The 23,349-nt window shown below is 40.0% G+C and overlaps 1 protein-coding gene across 2 annotated transcripts in view; it reads right to left on the bottom strand.

Moving 5' to 3' along the window:
* Window positions 1–15,764, bottom strand: part of LOC101175656 (immunoglobulin mu heavy chain-like) — a 40,491-nt gene extending 24,727 nt beyond the window's left edge. The window contains exons 1-3 of one of the 2 annotated variants that reach the window (XM_023957659.1): window positions 11,903–11,984; window positions 11,525–11,825; window positions 8,719–8,724 (exon numbers count right to left, since the gene is read on the bottom strand). In XM_023957659.1, the coding sequence (XP_023813427.1) occupies window positions 8,719–8,724; window positions 11,525–11,825; window positions 11,903–11,969 (374 nt within the window). In that variant the 5' untranslated portion in view covers window positions 11,970–11,984. Of the gene's footprint in view, window positions 1–8,718; window positions 8,725–11,524; window positions 11,826–11,902; window positions 11,985–15,320; window positions 15,622–15,700 lie in introns of those variants that run through there. The other variant, XM_023957660.1, reaches the window with a different exon arrangement.
* Between the last annotated feature and the right edge of the window lie 7,585 nt (window positions 15,765–23,349).

Here is a 23,349-nt window from a genome sequence, read left to right as displayed (position 1 = left end):
TGTGCACTACTTGAGTTGTGTGTGAACTGAGCTGAAATACACAACAATTAAAAAAAAAAAAAAGTTCCTAAAGGCGGTTAATTGCATTTATGTACATGCGATCAAACACCAATGGAAATCCACATTGGTCGCACGCAACACATGCAGCCAAGATGCACATTGCTCCATTGCCTGCATGCATTTTAAGTGCGTTCAAGGATAAAAGTCGGACACACATACTTCCTCAGGCTCAGTGAGGCCAAGCAAAAAAGCAGCGCTTTGGAGTCTTAATTTTATTAACTCCCTAACATAGCACATGGAAACTTTTAAAATGCGAAGAAAAAGACGGGCTCAACGTGGGCGGGGTTAGCATTCCACAGTGATCGAGCATTCCACGACGTTAAGCATTCACCAGGCCGCAGCCAGGGGTAGTTGCAGAAATCAGAGAGTCACATGGTTTATCTGGGCTATTGAGACTGGTGTGCATCACATCAATGGTTATTGCATTGAGTTACAGTGATCCCTTGCTATATCACGGTTTACTTTTCACGGTTTCGCTACTTCACGGATTTGGATTGTGCATTGTGTTCTGCATTCTGATTGGCTAAAAAGTCCTTCGGCGAGTAGCTCAAGATGATCTTTGATGAGCCGTTCATTACAGTTCTCCAACATAATCGATGGGGGCATGTCGGTGTATAAGGATCTTTAGCAAAGAAGAAAAAAGAGCGACAACAACTGCCTATCACTATGTTCCTCTCCCGAACAAACACACCTGCAGCTGCACCGCGGGCTTCAAAAGGAAAAAAACGCTGCAGAGGATGCAGCGGCTCAGTATGAAGAGCAGTGAAAAAGAAGACCGGAGTCACTATCTGTCCCACTGTACTTTTTTATTTTTTTCATAATCATTTTAAATTTTCTTCCGTTTAATCCACTCGGGTCGCGGTGGGCGGGGCTAATCTCCGCAATTTAAAGCCTTCTGTTCTTATCGATGATTGAAATTATTACTTGACAGCACACTACAGAAGTTATTTGTTGAAAAAACGTTTCTAAAGTACTTTTATTCTTTAAAAAAACAATTGATTTAGCCTGTTAAATGGTTTGTTCTTTCTTTTCAATGTATAATAGTGAATTTCATTGTATAATAATTGTAAAAAAAATAAAGGTTTCTACTTCACGGGTTTTGCTTATCACGGGTTCTATTTGGAACGTAACCCCCGCGAAAAACAAGGGATCACTGTATATTGTGATGGTATATGTTAGTTTAAGCTTTTGCAAAATATTCTGGAAAGTCACAACCTTTACATAATTAGCCCCACCATGTTCATGAAATGTGCGTGTATTTTACATGTTATGCTATTTCCTTGATTACATTTTAATTTGCCCAAAATTTTATGATATACTGGTGTGGTAAAACACTGTTTTTCCTTCATTTTTAATTTATCGTAGCATTAGCAACAAGCATCATGGTTAGCTCATACTTACAAAACTTGGAATTATTTTTGGTTTGGAGTGCAATCTAGATGCGATTTGATAAAGCCTCCTAATTTCTGAAATGTGTTGGTGTAACTCAATTAAATGATTGTTTGGGTTATTATGTTTACATGACTGAGTTGAATTGAGTTATTGTTATATATTTTTGTAATAGCAAATCATCGCAATTAAATTTTCAGATATCCAGCTAATTTGTCCTTTTGTTTTTTTATTAAATTGATTCCCGGCTCAAAAAAAGGCTACAGTGTTGGTGGGAAAAAACCTATAGTACTTGGAAAATGATTTCCTTCTAACACATTTTGTGCCATATTTAAAGCAGTGTACCGGTAGGTCAATATAAGAGCTTGATTTCACAAATACATAAAATAGTAATTTACGTTTTCATTTTCAAGTTTCTTAATCAGTTCGTCAGCTATGTTGCGCTCCATCAGGAATTCCCGCAGCTGTGTCTCCATTTTGGGTTGATTTCTACAAAGAACATTCAAATGAATAGCAGGCTTGAAACATAGCACATGAATGTACCTCTCCAAATATTACTTTTGTATGCATTTAGCTTTTTTTCAGAGTGTACTGCCTGAAATAAAATTTCAGACTTTGATGAAAAGTCAATGTGCCAGACTCAAGGTCTAACACTGTAGCTTTCAACCTTATATGCCACAAACTGGCATAATATTAGTCTTTGAAGTGTGATCAAATCAACATATATATATTTATTTTTTTGTTGAAAAAAGCACTCGTCATACCATGCGCAACTAGAAACGATAAAACATTCATACAAAAAAACAACACAATATTACAATAAGAAACCAATCCACCGTTCACCTTTCCCACTCCCCTCCGTTAACAAATACGACACATGACCCCACACACAATGAATACTTATAAAAGTAGCTTTTAAAAGAGATTTATGAGATAATTTGATGAATAAATACTCATCAAGTTAAATAATAAAATGTAAATACTGGTAATTATTTTCAATGCTTCATTAAAGTGTCAAAGCTCAATTCGAGGTTCAGTTTTACAGTATTCATTTTTGTATTACTATTCCAGTGTAGCTGTTCTTGTCTCGATCAAATTTTCTCTCTGAGGTTAAGGTCTAACCAAAAGAAGCCACTTGAGGGAAGGTGGGCCAGCAAGCATGTAATACTTATGAGATATCAGGGAAATAGTTTTTTGCTATGATTTATTATATGTTTTGGTAAAAATGTTAATTCATTAATATATTAACATTTGGAAACATGTAATTCTTCTGGAGTTTTAAGAAGAAGAAAAAAACGTTCAAATTATGATGAAAACACAGAAACAATCTCAAAATAGGTCACATAAAAATAAAAAGTTTCTGTAAATACATGGCACATGAAATAAGCCAGTAAGCTAGGTCTATTGGAGGAGCAGCGTTTGATGCTACAGCATCAATGCTGAGATGTGATGCTGATGTGTAGGCGACAAGGAATTGGAGAGGAAGGACTGAGAAATCACAGGAGCGCATCTGAGGACAGAAGAGGATTATGTGAAACACAATTTATAAGACATAATGGTCTAAGAATCAAATTAAATGAAATAGTATAAATTTAAAAATAACATGGAGATGCATGTGCTATGTTGACTAGACTATCATATTCAATGAATTTTCTCTAATTTGCAAATTATATTAGTCATTCATATGTAATTTCAATGATGCCGTCATTACAGTAATTGCAATAAGGAATGCAATAACAGTAAAATATAGCATGTGTGAATTTTATGATGACATTATGACATAACGATGTACACGATTTTGATTGACTGGTCCAACAAGCCAAGGTGGGACAACATAAGAAAAGCACTTAAAGCAATTAGCATAACACCTAGTGTGGGGGAATGTAAGGTAGGCGTTGTTACAAAACCTTTCCATAACAACAAGGATCACTTAACATGACCAGAATACAGACGTTAAAGTTTAAGTTAAAGCTTCGAGCACTCGCGCTAGCTAATTGACGTTAAGCTAACGATGCTAGCATTAGTTCTGCAACAGCAACGATATGATTGACTGTTAAATCATATTTACTTGATATATCTCTGTCTTTGTTGAGTCTTTCCTCCTCTTCTTTTATTTTTTTCCCTCTCCCGGGTAACAGGAACTTCCTGAGGAAGTTTTGGACTATCACTTAAAATGTGAGTGAATCTCAAATTGTTGCCTATACACCATACATTTAGCCTATACAGTCAATGAGCGAAGGATGCCATTACTTACTGTAGAGCTTTGCTTTCACATGTACCTGTCCACGTTGCGGGTCCACATTGCGTGCGCAAGAACGGAGGCCATTTCCCAAAATGCATGTGACCAATCACCGTGTCCCTGTAACCAAGGTGTAACAACAAGACCAATGATTGGCCGCAAAGCATTCTGGGAAACGTGACGTACTGCTATTGTTGTTATGCTACGAGCTAAAGGTAAGTGCTTTAAGCGAATGAGGCCAGCTAATTATGATATTTTCCAGATTTTCATCGAGACAATAACAGATCGACCATTCTTGCTTTTATTTTTACCCCTATTGAATGCTCACAGAGACACGGGAATAGCGGCAGGAAGCGGCTTTTGCAGCAAGATGACTGAGGGGGTACCAGATCATCATCATGTGAATGAACGTGAATATGATGGATGCTTTTGTGCTTTTTAAAATAAATAAATCTGTTCTCTAAACATCCTCCGTGTCTTCAATGCAATGTAATGAGACACACACAGACAGTAATGTGAAGGTATCTGCTGTAAATCTACGTAAATTAATAACAGGATATGATCGGCTAGTCAGTTAGCGTGATGTAGCCTAATAGCCTTCGAATGTAAAGCGACTGACTGCTAAAGTTAATAAAAGACAAGTCCTGATTATTATAATTCCTATTCGACCCTAAACTACAATATAAGCTGTCTGTCAACCGACCAGCCAGTTGCCCAAATACCGGCATAGATTAAAGAGCTCTGCGGCGGCGCTAGTAGTAGCCTAGCAGGAGCTATCGTATGACAAAGCAGCCTAGTTATCATAAATCTTTTGATATTTTCTTATATTCATTGAGACAGTAATAAAGTGATCATTTTTGTTTTTCATGTTCCTTTTTTGAACGAATATGGGTCACAGAGACACGGTACAGAGAGAGCATCTCTGCGTGAATGACTTATGACGTGAATAATTATTGCGTTCGAACAGATTAATTATTGCGTTCAAACGACATAATTATTGCGTTCGCACGAGTTAATCATTTTGAGGGAACGGAATAGTATTTTGAAGGAACGCAATAGTATCTTGTGGGAACGGAATAGTATCTTGTGGGAACGGAATAGTATTTCGTGCGAACGAGATAATAATCTGCGGGAACAAGATATTAATCTGTGGGAACAAGACATATTTTGATATCTTAATGTCAGGACACAGGCTCCGTACTTTAGACTGATAAATGTGAGGGGAAAAAGTACAGGTTCCACCATTTGACACTGAATTGCTTCCTGACTGACCCTTTTACATTTCTCACCAGCACTTGGGGAAACTGTTAAAACTATGCTGCCTTAGCTGACAAGGTCATGGAAAATGTCTCTGTCAACTTTTGTCCCTGTTGCATCTTTTTATACTACCTTTGTGTCAGGTGGCAGGCAAAACCTCTCCATGACTGGAAAAGATGACATATCGGAGATCACCTTTTTAAGCCAGCATTATTCTCACTTCACAAATGATTAAACTCATTTGGATTAAACCACTTACACAAAATAAATTCAATCAATCGAAAGTTTAAAAACATTTTTTTCATGAAATTGCATTGAAACCAAACTGTCCTTCAACATCATCCACCTTTACATATTTCTGCTGTTGACGGTAGACAACTTGAACCAGTAATTTACTGAGCCGTACAAAAAAGAGGAAACATAATGACAGTACTTGTCATGGCTACAGAACACTTTTCGAACCCAGATGCTGAAATCCAGAAGGAACACAGCGGGAGGCAAGCGTGGCAGGTAAGAGGTTTAATACGTGGAGCAGGAAACAGAGCGTGAGCAGGACTGGATGTCGGTTCCAAACTAGAGGCAGAAGTTAGCGGCGTCACTGGTGGATTTCTCCGTAGGCAGATGTTGATGGAGGATGGGAGACTTGAAGAGGCAGAAGCTCGTGGTGGGTCCGCAGGAGAGGACAGATTGGTGAGACCGGCTGGAAACTGATTCTGGCGACCACTCGTGGTACTGGATTCCATCAGGGGCAACGGACTGGCGAAGACTGATGATCCTGTGGCTCCTTATGAAGGCGGATGAGATGATGAGGTAAGTGGTCGCAGGTGGGGAGAATCAGCAGCCAAGCGGAGAGGAGAGGGGGAGGAGTCTGACAGAGGCACCATATCAGTACCCCCCCCTCAACGACCGCCTCCAGGCGGTCAAGGGCGGCGATCAGGGTGGGCACGGAAGAAATCCTCAATGAGCGAGGGGTCCAAAATAAACGAGCGGGGAATCCAGGAGCGCTCCTCCGGACCGTAGCCCACCCAGTCGACCAGGAACTGGAATCCACGACCCCTACGACGGACATCCAAAATCCGGCTGACGTCATAGGCCGGAGCGCCGTCGATGACCCTGGCGGGCGGTGGGGAAGTGGACGGCGGGCACAGAGGACTGTCCTGGACTGGCTTGATCTGAGAGACGTGGAATGACGGGTGGACCTTCAGGGCTTTGGGTAGACGAAGACGGACACAGGTAGGGTTGATGAGTTTGTCAATGACGTAAGGACCGATGAATCGAGGAGCCAGTTTCTTGGAGGATGCCTGAATGGGTATATTGCGAGTGGAGAGCCAAACCCGCTGACCAGGCTGATAGCCGGGTCCCACCACCCTGCGACGGTTGGCGATCCGGCAGTTGCTCTCCTTGGTGCGGAGGAGAGCGGCCTTCATCTGAGTCCAGACGCGTTGGCAACGCTGGATGTGATGGTGGATGGAAGGCACTGCCAGATCCAACTCCTGGGATGGAAACAGAGGTGGTGAGTACCCTAGGGCGGCCTCAAAAGGAGAGATCCCGGTGGCAGATGAAGGATGAGTGTTATGGGCATACTCTATCTATACCAGGAAGGTGGACCAGTCCTTTTCATTCTGTGCCGCCAGACAGCGGAGAGCTGCCTCCAGCTCCTGGTTCGCTCTCTCCGCTTGGCCATTTGACTGGGGATGATAGCCGGACGAGAGACTGACCGTGGCCCCCAAGGCCGAGCAGAAGGCCTTCCACACTTGTGACGTGAATTGGGGGCCACGGTCGGAGACAATGTCCATAGGGATGCCATGGTGGCGAAAAACGTGGTTGACCATTAGGTCAGCAGTTTCAGTGGCCGTAGGGAGTTGAGGAAGGGGAATGAAGTGAGCCATTTTCGAAAAACGATCAACAACAGTGAGGATAGTTGTGTTACCATGTGACGGGGGGAGACCGGTGACAAAATCCATGGCAAGATGGGACCAGGGTTGATTGGGAGTGGGGAGTGGATGAAGCAGACCTGCCGGAGCAGAGGATGAAGATTTTGATCGGGCGCACGTGGAGCAGGCTGCTACATACTCCCCCACGTCCTTTTCCATGGCAGGCCAATGGAACCTTTTGCGAACAAGGTTAAGAGTCCGGTGAATTCCCCCATGGCAAGCCAAGCGGGATGTATGCCCCCATGTGATGACCTCGGACCGGAGATCAGCAGGAACGAACAAGGTACCCCTGGGGACAGGAGGGTGGTCGTTATTGTCTCTCAGGGCTTGGAGTACCTTGTTTTCGACGTCCCACGTGAGGGCTCCGATGACGCAGGTGGAGGGAAGGATAGTGGCTGGGGCGCGTTTTGAAGGACTGTACTTTCGGGACAGGGCGTCAGGCTTGACATTTCGGGATCCGCGGGTTTGTAGGTGATTACAAAATTGAAGCGGTCAAAAAAGAGACACCAACGAGCTTGCCTGGAGTTGATCCGTTTGGCTGAGCGGAGATAAGCCAGGTTCTTGTGATCGGTCCATACGATGAATGGCTGTTCTGCTCCCTCCAACCAGTGACGCCATTCCTCCAATGCCAGCTTGATGGCAAGTAGTTCCCGGTTGCCGACATCGTAGTTCTGTTCTGCCGGTGATAATTTGCGAGAAAAAAAGGCACAAGGTTTCATTTTGCCTGTTGAGTCTTCCTTTTGGGAGAGGACGGCCCCCACACCGGTATCAGAAGCGTCGACCTCGACGATGAATTGGCGAGATGGGTCAGGTTGGATGAGGATGGGTGCGGATACGAACAGTTCTTTCAATTTGTCAAAGGCTTGTTGGGCTTCAGTGGACCAGACAAAGGGGTGAGAAGTAGAAATAAGGCGCGTGAGGGGAGAAGCTATGCTGCTGTAATTACGGATAAAGCGCCTGTAAAAATTGGCGAAGCCTAGAAACTGTTGGAGTTTTTTCCGAGTGTCTGGAGGCGCCCAGTTGGTGACGGCTTCTAACTTAGCAAGATCAGGTAAAACTGAACTGATTCCCTATGATTAGCTGACGTGACGAGTAGAATGGGCTTGGTACGGTGGGTGATACCAGACAGGTGTTGTCCCCCGAGGCCAGAGGCTTCAATGAGGGTCTCTAGGGGCTCTGTGGGGATAGACAAGTGGTTAACTACATGAAAGTCAATAAGGCTCTGTTCCGCCCCAGAATCTACGAGGGCCCTAAGATCATGAACTTGGAGATCGAGGCATAACTTGACAGGCAAAAGCGAGGGGCTTGGGAGTTTAAACGTACTGGGCACCCTGAGACTAAATGGCCTTTAGCCCCGCCAAGAAACAGGCACCAGCTTCGCGTCTTTTGCGCCGCTCCTCTTCTGACAGCCTTGAGTGACCGATCTGCATGGGTTCATCCATAGTCTTGGAGGGGACAGGACACTCAGCATACGGGCCTGGATCGATCGGTGGAGCGTGGACTGACTTAGTCGGGAGACGTGAGGGTGGATGACTTCGTTCTTTTTGGCGTTCCCGTATCCTAACGTCCGACCTGAGAGCGGCGGAAACTAACTCCTCAAAGGATCGTGCTTCCGGTTGAGAACAAAGGTGGTCTTTAATTTGTTCATTCAAGGACTGGTAGAAAACACCTTTGAGGGCCAGATCGGGCCAGCCAGCTTCAACCGCTAGAATGCGGAAATCGATGACGTGATCGCTAATAGGACGGCTCCGCTGTTTGAGTGCAAGCAGCCGCCGGGTCGCCTCTTCCTGTTTACGAGGTTGGTCGAATATCGGGCGGAATTCGTCGAGGAAACGCTCATAAGACAGGTGAGAGATGGGATTGGCAGAGAGAAAGGCTTGGGCCCACTGGAGAGCTTTACTTCGCAGAGAAATGATGATGAGTCTGATTTTACTGTGGTCGGTCTGATAGAATCGGGGAGCTTGTTGACAGATTAACTGGCACTGCAGCAAAAATCCTCCGCAGGCTTCCACATCCCCGAAGAAAGGTTCCGGTTGGAGTCGGATGTTTTCGGGTGCGGACGGCGATCCGGAAGCGGAAGAAACTGGGATGACAGGAGTATGGGCTGTGGCAGGCGAAACCTGGGAAAACTGGCTGGTTAGTTCATGTAAGGTCTGAGACATACCATCTAGGCGATGAAAGAGATCCTGCTGGGCCGCAGCCATTTGTGACAGAGCGTCCGCTTGACGTCCCAGCATAATGCCTTGTTGGGAAACGGCTAATCTGAGTCCTTCTGGGTCAGCTGGGTTGGAGTTATGGCCAGTCCGTTCTGTCATGGCTACAGAACACTTTTCGAACCCAGATGCTGAAACCCAGAAGGAACACAGCGGGAGGCAAGCGTGGCAGGTAAGAGGTTTAATACGTGGAGCAGGAAACAGAGCGTGAGCAGGACTGGATGTCGGTTCCAAACTAGAGGCAGAAGTTAGCGGCGTCACTGGTGGATTTCTCCGTAGGCAGATGTTGGTGGAGGATGGGAGACTTGAAGAGGCAGAGGCTCGTGGTGGGTCAGCAGGAGAGGACAGATTGGTGAGACCGGCTGGAAACTGATTCTGGCGACCACTCGTGGTACTGGATTCCATCAGGGGCAACGGACTGGCGAAGACTGATGATCCTGTGGCTCCTTATGAAGGCGGATGAGATGATGAGGTAAGTGGTCGCAGGTGGGGAGAATCAGCAGCCAAACGGAGAGGAGAGGGGGAGGAGTCTGACAGAGGAACCATATCAGTACTGGTAATAAGCATTTAATAGGATACAACTTAAACAATTAAATGGAAAATTAAAAATTCATTTGAACACAATAAACCAACATCAACCATACACTATACACTACATTTAAAACGCATGTCGTGGATTCCAGAATGTAGTGTGTGAGCCATGTAACATACACATTCAACTATGTAAACACCTAGTCTGGTAAAAAAACAGTGTTCACCGGTTTAGTTTCACGGGTCATCTAGATCATGTGCCTTCCAACTATTACAAGCAGAAAATGGAGTCTTTAGACTTAAAATTGTGTCCCACATGTAAAAATGAATGATGTCCCAGATGTAAAAATGTGTTTTTACTATGTAGTTATTTGTTGCAAAGTGACACTGACAACACTGAAAAATTCCTTCAGCAGCACAGCACAGATGTACGACAGAATTTTTTTGTTTTTTGTTCCTCACAGGAAAAAAAGTTGAAATGTCGAGATTAAAGTCGAAATAGATTTAAGCCCTACTATCAGCTACAAGATTTGATGAAGAACCCAAAATGCAGAGACGGGAGTCACACGGTTCAAAGGCAAAGGGTTTCATTTCTCATAAATAAAAAGCGCTGCTGAGCAGGGAAACAAAACAAAACAAACTGTGGAAACAGGCAAAGGGGGCAGAAGACAGTATGGACCAGCACAGAGGAAGGCAGAGACAAGACTTATATTCAAACAGAACTGACCAGACACAGGTCAAAATGGTCAGGGACCAGGGAAGTAAAACTCAAAGCCATGACATGAAGAAAAGCTTTAAAAAAAACAGGAAGCAGAACTCATAATGACAGAAACAAAATGGAAGCAAAAACTAAGGCAAAAACCCAAACCATGACAGTAGCCCACCTAAAGGAACCACTCTGAGATTCCATAAAGTCAACCCAAGGAAGAGAGAAGGGGACCCAGAGGAAAACCTTCTATGGGTAACGGAGTCCATGGAGGCTGGCACACTGGCGGGGCAGATAAGAACCGTTTGGAGGACGGTTAGGATGCAGCGAAGTCCATCGAGGCGAGAGGGCGTCCAAGAGACCGCGCTGCCTGGTGAGGCGGGCCCGGAGGACAGCTGAGAGGCCGTGCTGTACAGCGAGGCAGAAAGGGTGAATGATCCTTTATAAAAAGTATAAATCAATTAAATAAAGGAACATTCACTTTGTATGTTCTCAAACTGTGGGGCGCGCCTCCCTGGAGGGGACGCGGAGGCATTACATCCATTATTCATGCATTTCTCTATTCTTCAACAAATCTGATCACAGTTGCAATGAAAGACAGGTGTAGGTATCCAGTCTGTACTGGTCGCAAATCCAAAATGCATCAATGTCCCCTGCGGCATTACCATTCTTTGAAGACGTTAAAACCCTTGTTAACAACAATAATTACTTTGTCTTCACATGGAAAATTCTCAGCACCTTGTACTTTATTTGCACAGGGTTTACTAGACGGAAGCCCAGGGGCCTTAATGGTGTTGAGGTGCAAACAGGAACTCTCTGCAGTGTTAATGAGCTTGGTTTGGCAAACTCTGATACATGATTCCACCTAAACACCATTTGAATCACAATGTGTTAAAATAACACTTTAAGAGTGGTAATAAACTTTGGTTTGTTTAAACCCGAAATTTCAACTCTCCAGTTTTTGCTGTAAAATGTTTCATGTAAATAAATCCACACAGAAAGTATATTGTGAAGTAAAATTGTATATAATATAATATAATAAAATACATATCATGGTGAATAATAAAATGAAATATAAAAGTTTGCTCTCGTTTAGAACTGATATCACTCCAAAAAAAAGGAAAATGACAAAGCCAATTCAACTGAACTTCTTGTTGTGTTTTTGTACAGAGTTTCTGTCTCTTGAGTCACTGTGTGTCTAGCGCAGTAATAAACAGCAGAATCCTCAGCTCTCAGACTGTTCATCTGCAGATACACCTGCTTTCTGCCGTTGTCTCTGGAGATGGTGAAGCGGTTTTTCACTGACTCTGAGTAGTAGATGTAGTTGCTGCCAGAGTTGATATAAGCAATCCATTCCAGTCCTTTTCCTGCAGGCTGTCTGATCCAAGCTATAGAGGGATCACCACTAAACCCTGAATATGTACAAGTCAGTTTGTGGGGTTCTCCAGGTCTTTTAACCACTGATTCAGATTCAGTCAGTGTTTGACCCCTGATACCTGCAGAACAACAAGCAGCATATTAATGCAGTTAGAAGAACTTTCTACCATTTTGTTTGTTCAGCACAATTTCTTACCAGGTAAGACACAAAAGAAAAAGAGAAAAACAAGCAAACAAGCAGGTTTGATCATTGTTGAAGTCATTTGTCTTTGTTCTGTCTGTAGCTTCTTTGTCAGATTGAATCACTGAACTTTGCTTTATATAAGAAGAAACTGAAAATGTCCATTTTGCATAAACTCCTCCTTAAAATATTCAGATGAACTCAAATGATTTCTCTTATTTCAGATCACAACTTTGTGAAAAATAAACGTCATGTTTAAAGGTTATTCTAGGAGTTTGTATGGTATTGTTAACACCCACAACATGTTTTTATAAATCATGTATAAACGTTATTTTATTTATTTATTTTTTTACACATTTGTCATTTTAAAAGATATTTCACTGAACTCGAAACATTCAATATTCCATATATTACACAAATTCCTTTGTTTGTTTTTTTAATCTGAACTGTAATCCGTTACTGACAAAAGTAATTCAATTACTGTGATTCATTGCTTTGTAATTCATTACCCACAACACTGTTTATTAGTTGGCTGCATGCAGGAAGCCAAATTAATTATTTTATGAAATTTAAAGACATGTAAAAATATCTTTTTTTTTAAAAACAATTGTTGCTTTTAATGGAAGAAAGACAACATTTGCCACCAGTTCTTCCCTGAGGTCCTTTTTTCTTGCAGTTTCTCATGTTCCTTCTTCCTGATTTTAACATCTCTTGGTAACATCGCCTGTCCATCCTGGAAGAGGATCCCTCCTTCCTGTCGACATCCCTGAGGTTTCTTCTTTTTTTTTTATCTGTTTTTTTTAGGAGTTTTTTCTTACCAAGAAGGAGGGTCTAAGGGCAGCGATGCCCAGTTTGTCTTTGTCTGTTTAGATTGGTTAGGCAGTCAGCTGTTGTATTTTATAACTGAAGCATGTTGAGACAACTGTGTTGTCATATTGGACAATAAAAATGTAAATGAATTGAATTGAATTGGTATTACCACATCATCCACAACGGCTTTCCTCTGTTCTTTATCCACCGCTACAATGTCTGCTGGTTCACCATTACCATGCAGTCTGTGACTGGAAGGATCTTTGCTCTCTCATTCTCCACCACTTTAGGAGGTGTTTCCCACTTTGATCTTGGGGTTTTCAGTTCATATTCTGCACACATGTTCCTGTATACTATTCCAGTCACTTGGTTGAGATGCTCCATATGCTTTCTCTGCCAGCATCTTACACCCTGCAGTTTTGTGTTGGATTGATTTAGTTCTCTCTTCACACAGCCTACACTTTTGGGTCTTATCTGGTGTGGTAGATCAGGATCTCTATTCCTCTGGTGCTCAGGCTTCCCTCCTGTGTTGACAGGATGAGTGTTTCTGTGCTGTCCTGTAGACAAGCCCTTTAGCTGTTGGTAGGACCGATTAAAATATTTCTGCAGGTATAATATTATGTTTACCTGTGTAATGTTTACCCACCTCTGGGGATTAAAGAGTGTGTCGAGATCAATTTATTCTTTGAATAACTTTGTTCTATTTATTTGAATTAATTTAATCTTTGTTTCTGTTTTAAGTTTATTAATTTTCATGTATAAATTAACTACTTGCTAATCTTATCTTTACCTCCGTTTAGAAGCTTCAATGCAAAAACTTTTTACAGAAAATGAAACTGATGGTGAATAAACCTTTTTAGCCAATTATGATGTACTGTACAAAAAAAATTATCCCGTTGACATTATTAAAATTACTTCTATGTATTTTTTACAAAGACAACTTGTTTGGTTTTTATAGCTGCTGAGTTTTTGTCCAGGTTTGTGTTTGTTTGTATCACTGTGGTGCATCCTCACACAGTAATACACAGCTGTGTCTTCAGGCTGCAGATTCTGTCCTGTTATTGTCACTGTTCCTGCAGAAGTGTCTCTGCTGTGGCTGATTTTGTTTTTCAGAGCATCATTTTGATTTGAGCTCCCATCATAGTAAATATGAAAAATCCAGTCCATTGGTTTTCCTTCTCGCTGTCTGATCCAGCCTGTTGCATAGCCATAGGTGCTATCAGTCAGTGAATATCCAGAAACCTGACAGCTGATGGTCAAAGACTGTCCAGGCTGAACAACCTTTGAGTCTGGCTGGATGAGATCAATACTGTCCACACCTGTGGAAACACAAACCAACATCATCTCCATCATTCATCTGAATCTGAAATGTTTCTGATCTGATTATTGCTGTGAATCCACTGAAATCTCCTCACAGGATCCAGCTGTCAGCAGCAGCATCAGAGCTGCAGAGAACATGGTTGATGCTGAAGATGAACTCACTGAGGGCTTTCCAACTCACACACTCACACTTCACTTCCTTATATGAACACTGTATTTGATTTGCATAGTGTTTAATGAAAATTGTATTTAAATAATGTGAATGGCCATTTTGAGGTCTTTTATTTTAGTGAACCTTAGATTCAATGAATGTAAAAAAAGGAAAAGAAAATAATTTCAAGAACCAGTCTGGACACAGCTCTATTGTAGTTATAAAAGACAAAATGTTTTGGGCATGCAGAATATTTAATGTTTCAGGTGAGACTTATTACGCAGCCATTGTTTGACCTTGAACAGATCAGGGTGCTATGGATCTCTAAACAGAAACCCTACAGGGAACCGAGGCTGATCAAAACCCAGTCTGTGTCAGAGAGGAATCAAATATGTTTAGAATCATTACTTTTTGCTTAACTAGTTTACTGAAAAAAGGTAGAGAAAGAAAAAAAAGATTGCTTTAGGGTTATTTTGCTTCTCTAAAGTTAGAGATGTTTTAATGTCCAAACACAGAAGAGGTTTTAGATTTAAAGAACTGAGTGAAAAAAAATACAGTTTTTTTGCCAATTAAATTCAAAGAGTAAGGAAAATAAAAATTCCAACCAAATTACTTTGTTGCTGCTAAGATGAAATATTTCATACAGATAAAATCACACACAAAACATATACACTGTAATTATCAATGTCTGGCTTAGATCTTACACAATATGATAAAATACTGCTAGAGTAAGTTAGAGTAAATAATATATGGATGTTATAAAACTTTGTTCTTGTTTAGAATAGGTATAGCCCAACAAAAGGCCTGGCCAAAATAAATTGACTAAAGTAGGAAAATGACAAATCCACCCAAACTAAATGTCAGAATCAGCGCCTCTCTTTAACAAGCCCACAAAAAGTATCAAGTATTAAATAAAAAACTTAAAACAAAAAAACAACAACAATTAAATAAAATATTGACAGAGACAGAAAAAAAACACATCTCATTTTTCCTAAAGCTGTTGTTATTTTACTCCTTTGAAAGGGTTTTTGGAAAATATCAATTTTCCCTTTTTTGCATTCACTGGATAATATTTAAAAGAACGGGTGAGCTCTATTTTGTTCATGTTGTGTTTTTGTACAGAGTTTCTGTCTCTTGAGTCACTGTGTGTGTCTAGCGCAGTAATAAACAGCAGAATCCTCAGCTCTCAGACTGTTCATCTGCAGATACAGCTGCTGTCTGCTGTTGTCTCTGGAGATGGTGAAGCGGTTTTTCACTGACTCTGAGTAGTAGATGCTGCCGCTGCCAGAGCTGATATAAGCGATCCATTCCAGTCCTTTTCCAGGAGCCTGTCTGATCCAGCTCATGGCATAGCTGCTGAAATCAATTCCAGAGGGTGAACAGGTCAGTCTGTTGGATTCTCCAGGTCTTTTAACCACAGATTCAGACTGAATCAGAGTCTGTCCATCAATAACTGGGAAAGAAAATCAGAAAACTGGATTTAAAAAAAGGAAAACATCAGAAATCTACAATATCTGCATGATGATGTTCACCTGCATAACAGAGAGTTAAAAGCAGCAGTCCTGTCCTACAGTCCATCATGTTCAACTGAGTTCAGTGTCTCTGCTGTCATCTCTGCTGTCAGATAAATAGAGGAGGAAGACGTCCATGTTTGCATTGACTCCACCTCACAGAAGACATTCAGCTCCATCAGAATTCACATTTGAATCAGAAAATACTTTCTTCAGATCTAATTAAATGATTTGACTTTTCTTTTTCCTTTTCTTTTTTTTTTTTTACTTTAAGTTTAGTTCAAATCGTTTCATGATCATGCTACCCTGCGACAGACTGGCGACCTGTCCAGGATGTCCCCTGCCTTCGCCCATAAGTGGCCGGGATAGGCTCCAGCAGCCCCAAGACCCCGAAAACATAAGAAGTAGATGAAGATGATCATGCTGTAGGTGACTTCCTTTGTTGAATTCTTGTCACATTTTTTTCATCATATCTTTATCAATATTTCTTTGTTGTTTCAATAGGTATTATTCATTATAGTAGAAATTCTTTAGGTAATATTTTTTAATGAACTTTTTATGCTTTTTTAGTCAATATTTCACAATAAATATTGGGTTGAGTAAAAGACAAGAGTCCATTGGGTCCTAATTTTAAAGTATTCGGTATGAGTCAGCCTGGACTTGAAATCACAACATTCCAGTTACAGGGCAGTCACCCTAACCACAAGGCCAGAGAGTCGATGTAGAAACATGACTACGTTCTTATTAGAATTAATCTAAATCTAGCTAAGGTAAAGTGAGTTCAGAATACAGCAATTATATTTTCTTTAATGAGACTCACAGGATCCAGCAGCAACAAAACTACAGACAACCTGATGATGATCATCTGATGTTTTTACATGCAGCTTTATGAACGTTATAAATGCTGTATTTGCATAGAATCTACAACACTATGAATCAAATTGTTTTACTTGAATCTGTGAATAATCAGTTACAACGAACATTTTTAGAAAGAGCTTTGAATATTTCATTCAAGTCTTTTGTGCAAATATTAGATTGAAAAGTTTTAATTTAGTGTAGAAACAGAACAAAACTAAGGAAAATAAGATCATTTTAAACGTCATGTCTTGTATTTAACCTCCTTCTTTATTTAAAAAAAAAAAGCAAATACATCATATGTGTTACAAAGTCACAAGCATAAAGTGTCAGTTACAATTTTTTTTGATAAATTTTTATTTTCAGGTTTTGCTAAACACAATGACATAAGTATTTACATCATATAGATTAACTCATTCTCACTCCGAAAATAAAATAAAATTGCTTTTCTTTGACATTTTGAAAAGACACTATCGATTATTTGATTAATGTCACAGTTTTTATTTTTTTATGCTTTTGTTTATTTTACAAGTTCCTCTTTCTAGATTTTCTTAAGTCCCAGTGCTTGCTGGAGTCCTCTTCATTCATTTAATAAGTAAAACATTGCAGCACTTGTTATTCTCTGATTTTCTTGAATTGGTTTTATTAAAGTTTCATAAAATGTTTTTAGTTGATTTAACATTTTCTAAATGAGTCTTAACAACTTTGAGCACAGTGTTGAGCTGTTGGTTAACTAAAGCAAATCAGTGAAACAGAGACAGAAGTTTCTTCATTACTGCAGATGATCTGACTGACAGTTTGTGACCACAAGCTAAACTGAATCTCAATTCTGAACTTTCACTTTTGAAAAGATGAATAATTTGCACTGACTCTTTTTTTCAGTTTTATAAGAAAGTGATTTTTGATGTGAGAGCGCCCCCTGTGATCTGTTGTCAAGTCATCAGTTCTGAGTGTTTTTGCTCAGATCTGCTGAGGGTTATACAGATAAAAAATCAAATGTGACTTCATATTTTTTGAAAATTTGTTGATTTACCTAATTTTTCAAACACTGAAAAGATAAAAAAGAAAAAAAATTAGATTTGAAAGTCACAATAGAGAAAATTGCTTTAAAACAGATCCCACTTGAGCCAAAAAAAATTATTAGGTATATTTCCAAAAGTACATATCTACAACAAAGGTGAGAGGGCGTTTATAAATTAAACACTGTCTGATCCAGCTGGAAAAACACTTACAGTCCAAGCATAACCCAATGGTTCCAACAAATGCTGTCAGGAAAGAATTAAAAGAATTACTTATATTTTAAAAGACAAAGTAAAATAATTTGAAAATATATGGCAACCTTTCATACATTTTGTGAAGAATATGGATCCTGTAGAATAGAATGTTGATTGTTATTTTTGGATGGTATATTAGACCTCTGTTATTACTTTTTTACTTTCTTAATTTGTAGTTTGTTATATTTATATTCTTAATTTTGTCAATGTCTAAGGAGAGGCACTCTTGTTCTTGGGGTGGGGGGTTGTTAAAATAAGACTGTGAATAAGAAAAAGCATTACCTACATACTGTTAATAAAAGTTGCAATTTTTGTAATGGCTGAATCGAGTGAAATGTAAAAACTGTTTCTAATTTTTTATTGCATTGAAAATGTAATGAAAAGAATGTGGCAAAAAAATGGAGTTGGTCCAGAGGGATATTGTAAAGCTGCTCAGGTTTCTTCTGTCACTGTTGTTGAGCGCAGTAATAAACAGCAGAATCCTCAGCTCTCAGACTGTTCATCTGCAGATACACCTGCTGTCTGCTGTTGTCTCTGGAGATGGTGAAGCGGTTTTTCACTGACTCTGAGTAGTAGATGCTGCTGCTGCCAGAGCTGATATAAGCGATCCATTCCAGTCCTTTTCCTGCAGCCTGTCTGATCCAGGCTATATAGGGATCACTACTAAACCCTGAATATGTACAAGTCAGTTTGTGGGGTTCTCCAGGACTTTTAACCACTGATTCAGATTCAGTCAGTGTTTGACCCCTGATACCTGCAGAACAACAAGCAGCATATTAATGCAGTTAGAAGAACTTTCTACCATTTTGTTTGTTCAGCACAATTTCTTACCAGGTAAGACACAAAAGAAAAAGAGAAAAACAAGCAAACAAACAGGTCTGATCATTTTTGAAGTCATTTGTCTTTGTTCTGTCTGCAGCTTCTTTGTCAGATTGAATCACTGAACTTTGCTTCATATAAGAAGAAACTGAAAAAGTCCATTTTGCATAAACTCCTCCTTAAAATATTCTGATGAGCTCAAATGATTTCTCTTATTTCAGATCACAAACTTCTGAAAAACAAAATTCATATTAAAAAGTTATTTTAGGAATTTGTCTGGTATTGTTAACACCCACATGTTTTTATAAATCATATATAAATGTTTACTATGCTTTTTTTTAAATATTAAAGATATTTCACTGCACATTTAATATTTGGTTGAAAAAAAAAAGAAGGAGGTTACACAAATTACTTTGTTTTTTTAGTCCCCAATGGTTTACTGGACCAAAATATGAGAAATGAAGTAATGAGGGTCTTTGTAGTGTAGTTATTTAATTTATTACTTAAATTTGAACTGTAGATCATTAATCCCTAACTGACAAAAGTCATTAAATTACAGTGATTCATTGCTTTGTAATTCATTTCCCACAACACTGCTTATTAGTTGGCTGGATGAAGCCAAATTAATTATTTTTTAAAGTATAAAGACATGTAAAAATAACTATTTTTAAAACAATTGCTGCTTTTAATGGAAGAAAGACACAATTTAACACTTTTCTTGTAAACTTAATTTAAAAAATTCAATACAGTTTTAAAATACTGTAATGGGTATTTCATGACTTCTACCCACCCGTAGTTTCTCACCCAAGCTTGGATCCTAATACCAAAGGTCTGGGAGATTCAGGGTCCTGTTCAATATCCTAGCTGTTCCCTGAACTGTGCTTTTCTGGAAAGAGATGTTTGACGTTTTTCCAGAGATCTGCTGTAGTTGTACAATTTACTGACCTGCGGTGTTCTGATCACCACAGGCACCACTGTCACCTTCACCTTACAGGTCTTCTCCAGTTCTTCCCTGAGGCCCTTGTTTTCTCCAGTTTCTCATGTTTCTTCTTCCTAATGTTACCATCTCTTGGTAACATCAGATAAGGTAATTTTTCTTTAACAGTCCTGTTATGTTGCCTGTCCGTCCTGGAAGAGGATCCCTCCTTCATTTGGACATCCCTGATGCTTTTTCTTTTTGTTTTGTGAAATCTGTTTTTCTTAGGAGTCTTTTCTAACCAAGAATAGGGTCTAAGGGCAGGGATGCCCAGGTTAGCTTTGTCTGTTTGTTTTTTTTAGCAATCAGCTGTTGTATGTTATAACTTTATAATTTTATAACTTGAGAAATAAAAATAAAACTGAATTGAATTCAAATAAATTAAATTGAATTCAATGGAATTCAATACCAGCAGTCTAAGCCAGCTGTGGCCTGGACTGTTGTGGAGGCAAAAACTATATCCTGGGAGGAGTTCAGTGAGTCCATGGAGAAAGACTATCAGTTGGCCTCGAAGAGATTCTGGCTAACCATCCGGCGCTTCAGGAGGGGAAAGCAGTTTTCTACAGGCACCGTTTTCAGTGCAGGTGGGGAGCTGTTGACTTCGACTGGGAACATTGTCGGGCAGTAAGGAAGAACATAAACACTCATCGAGCACACCTTTATGAGGTTCCATTTGTGCCAAAAATCTGTTTTTGTGTCCACTGTCTATGTCTTTGGTCGTCTCACTTTGTCGTCAGGACTTAGCAACCGTTGCTACTGTCGATAGCTCCGGTCGTTAGCTACTGTCGATAGCTACGGTGTTTGCTACTGTCGATAGCTACTGTCGTTAGCTACGGTGTTTGCTACTGTCGTTAGCTACGACGTTTCCCCGTGTTTTGTCGTTAGATGTTCTCGTTTTTCAAATTTTGCCAAAGTCGTCAGAAAAGTCCTTTGTACGGCCGGTAAATTTTTTCCTGTACTACCACGGAACGAAAAAGAAATGTTTATCAAAGCAGACGTCAGGGTTAACCATGACAACACGTTTTTAAGATGAACTTTATTTTGATATTCCCTCAAACGCGTATTGCCAGAAAGGGTGGGGGGGGGGGGGGGGGGGGGCATGCATACAACGCTTGACACGAAAACAAAGTGGCGCATTACCGCCACCATCTGATCTGGAGGCGAACTACTTCTATTTAACGCGGAGAATGACACATAATAAATATGAACATTTTACGAAGACTATTTATGAATGTTCTGTGTTCTGATCATGAAAAACGTGGCTGATTTATTAATAATAAAATTACAAACACATTGGTGTTGATTTAATGTATTTGTTCAGAAATAAACCCTCAAGTCATTAGTCCATGGCAATATTTATTTTTTTGCCGCTGAACGATTTACGGGGGCCTTGCAAGGAGGCCTTTAAAATATCTTCGATGAGTTACCTTCTCAAATTTTAGTGGGTCGAGTCACTAATTATGAATATAACAGTCGAAAACTGACTGTTTTTTGAGCTTTTCTTTTTAATCTATTTATGTGACCATGAGATGGCGCACTCGGGACCAGTATAAGGCTTATTAGTCCGTCTGATCCTCGTTTATCCATCAGATTTGTAACAACATATTTTATAAAGATCAGTCATTTTTCAAAATAATTTTAAATAATCGTTTCATCACAAGATTAAATTAAAGCCACACTCTAAATAACTTTAAACGGGAACGTGAAACCGTTGTACGCATGCACCCCCCCCCCCCCCCTTTCTGGGAGTGCGCGTTTGCAGGATTGTCAATAAAGGTTTTTTTTTTTTTAAGTGTTTTGTTCCGTGATAATACGGGAAACAATTTATCGACCGTACAAAAGACTTCTCTGACGACCTTTGCAAAATTTGAAATACAACAAGATGTAAGGACACGACATGGTGAGAGAACGTAGCATACGACACTAGCAACGGTTGCTAAGGATCTTCCTGACGACACGTGAAACGACTTGGCAAACGACACTAGCAACGGTTGCTAAGGATCTTCCTGACGACATGATGAGACGACATAGCAAACGACACTAGCAACGGTTGCTAAGGATCTTCCTGACGTCGTAGTTAGACGACATGGGATAAGGACAATGACAAAGATAAAGTTTAAGGATAAAGCAAGCATATACATCACAAAGTTAATACAAAGTAATAATCAAAGAATCATGGGCATGCAGAAGATATTGCTTAGTAATACATAGACATGAACCAATGTAAAATGAACTCGTTCAATAGACATAGACAATGAGCCCAAAGCATAGACAGTGGACGCAAAAACACGATCAGTAGACATAGACAATGGACCAAAGACATAACAGTATACGCAAAAACACATTTTGATATTTTTGGCACAAATGGAACCTCATACACCTTTGCACAAATAGTTTGTGTGACTGAATGAAATGTTTCACATGTGTTGGTCTGAAGGCATAAGTATGTGTGTGTGAACATGAGTTGTATTGTGTACATTGTATCAAAACAAATTAAGATGAAAAAGGTTTAGCCAAAATTACAAAAGGGTAAATTCAAATTCAGTGTGTCAAAAGACTCATAATCCCTGTTGTAGCAGTAAAATATGTCTGACACGAGAGGCTTTCAGCTCTGATCTGTTTCCTCAGCTGTTGGACATGACAAGTTAAAAAATAAAAAATAATTAAATAAAAGTGTTCCATGAGTAAACTTTATTTGATGTAGGACTTTTTCTCATTTTTTTGATGATAAAAATGTACTCTAAATAGTAAGATGAGCTAAAGAAAAAAAAATCCAGACATTTTTTTGTCAGGATTTGTCAGAGTTTCTGTCTCTTGACTCTAGCTCAGTAATAAACAGCAGAATCCTCAGCTCTCAGACTGTTCATCTGCAGATACAGCTGCTGTCTGCTGTTGTCTCTGGAGATGATGAAGCGGTTTTTCACTGACTCTGAGTAGTAGATGATGCTGCTTTCAGTGCTGATCAAAGTAATACATTCCAGTCATTTTCCTACAGTCTGACCAAGAGCATTATTTTGTCTTAAAGTTCCACCTCCCCACTGATGAAAAATCCAGTCCATTGGTTTTCCTTCTCGCTGTCTTTATCCAGCCTGTTCCATAGCTGCCATCAGTCAGTGAATATCCAGAAACCTGACAGCTGATGGTCAAAGACTGTCCAGGCTGAACAACCTTTGAGTCTGGCTGGATGAGATCAATACTGTCCACACCTGTGGAAACACAAACCAACATCATCTCCATCATTCATCTGAATCTGAAATGGTTCTGATCTGATTATTGCTGTGAATCCACTGAAATCTCCTCACAGGATCCAGCTGTCAGCAGCAGCATCAGAGCTGCAGAGAACATGGTTGATGCTGAAGATGAACTCACTGAGGTCTTTCTGACTCACACACTCACACTTCACTTCCTTATAATCAAAAACACATTTGCATAATGTTACATGAAAATAATATTTAAATAATGTGAATAACCATTTTTAAGTATTTTATTTTAATGAACTTTTGATTCAATTAATTTTAAAAGAGAAAAGTAAATATTTTCAATAACCAGTCTGGATGCAGCTGTAACCCTTGTGCTATCCTAGGCACTTTAACGTTGGGAGTTGGGTCATCTAGACCCACTAGACAGTGCTCTGAACCTTTTTTCTTCAATGATTTGTGATCTTCACTGGTGTCCATGGATTACATGAAATCTTTCCACCTTTATCATGGTAGGGAAAACACGTCAATGTAAGAGTGGGGTCATCT

Source organism: Oryzias latipes, chromosome 8 (genome assembly GCF_002234675.1).
Source record: "Oryzias latipes chromosome 8, ASM223467v1".
In the NCBI taxonomy this organism is placed as follows: domain Eukaryota; kingdom Metazoa; phylum Chordata; class Actinopteri; order Beloniformes; family Adrianichthyidae; genus Oryzias; species Oryzias latipes.
Note: the sequence above shows the minus strand (reverse complement) of the source record. Positions and strands in the feature narration are given on the sequence as shown.